The 683-nt window shown below is 52.7% G+C and overlaps 1 protein-coding gene across 2 annotated transcripts in view; it reads right to left on the bottom strand.

Annotated features, from left to right (window-relative positions):
* The window catches only part of LOC102020035 (OX-2 membrane glycoprotein-like), a 26,749-nt gene extending 26,544 nt beyond the window's left edge, over nucleotides 1–205 (bottom strand). The window contains exon 1 of one of the 2 annotated variants that reach the window (XM_013515211.1): nucleotides 1–205. In XM_013515211.1, coding sequence (XP_013370665.1) covers nucleotides 1–11 — 11 coding nt within the window. In that variant the 5' untranslated portion in view covers nucleotides 12–205. The other variant, XM_013515212.1, reaches the window with a different exon arrangement.
* Between the last annotated feature and the right edge of the window lie 478 nt (nucleotides 206–683).

The raw sequence follows: 683 nt of genomic DNA, 5'->3' as shown, positions 1-683 counted from the left end.
CGCCTCTCCATGCTGGCTTGCCGGGGCGCAGCTCTGGACCGCGGGGCGGCGCGCGGAGCCCGGGCGGCCACTTGGTGGGCGGGATGTCGGAAGCGTCACCTGCTGCTCCGCCCTCGCAGCCCCCTCCTCCGCCCCGCGAGCTCCAAGCAAGGCCAGTCCACTGCGGGGAGCCCGAGACGCTGTGACCCCGCTGCGTGTGTGTGTGTGTGTGTGCGCGCGCTCGCTCGCGCGGGCGTGTGTGTGAGTGTGTGCGTGTGCGCGCGCGCTGTGTGCACAAGTGTGACCTTTTCTGAGCCGGGGAAACTGAGTGTAAGTCAATTTTCATTTTCCTTTGCCCGTACTGGGAAAAGAAATGGGTCAGAAGTGGAAATGATGAGTTCTTCAGACGAGCGTGTTTCTTGGCACAAGTACAAAACGCTTTCCAGTTGAATTTAACCAAGGCACACTTTGTTACATTAAAAAGTCTTACATTTACTATTTTGAGTTCAAAATTATATATTCAAGAAATTTGGTAACGACTTCTTTCATGATGTGATCAGGTTTTCTCTTCACTGGGGAGTTTCCTTCTCCTTGCGTTAGTGATGAGGATTTTTTGAAAATCAGGTTCCAGACTTCTTGGGTCTTAAACAAAAGAGCAGAGACAGATTGATGAATGCTCACCTGTAAAAGCCTTGCGTGTTTCA

The sequence above is a fragment of the Chinchilla lanigera genome, unplaced genomic scaffold, assembly GCF_000276665.1.
Source record: "Chinchilla lanigera isolate Chin_1 unplaced genomic scaffold, ChiLan1.0 scaffold00026, whole genome shotgun sequence".
NCBI lineage: Eukaryota > Metazoa > Chordata > Mammalia > Rodentia > Chinchillidae > Chinchilla > Chinchilla lanigera.
The sequence above is the reverse complement of the archived record's forward strand: the minus strand, read 5'-3'. Positions and strand labels throughout refer to the sequence as shown.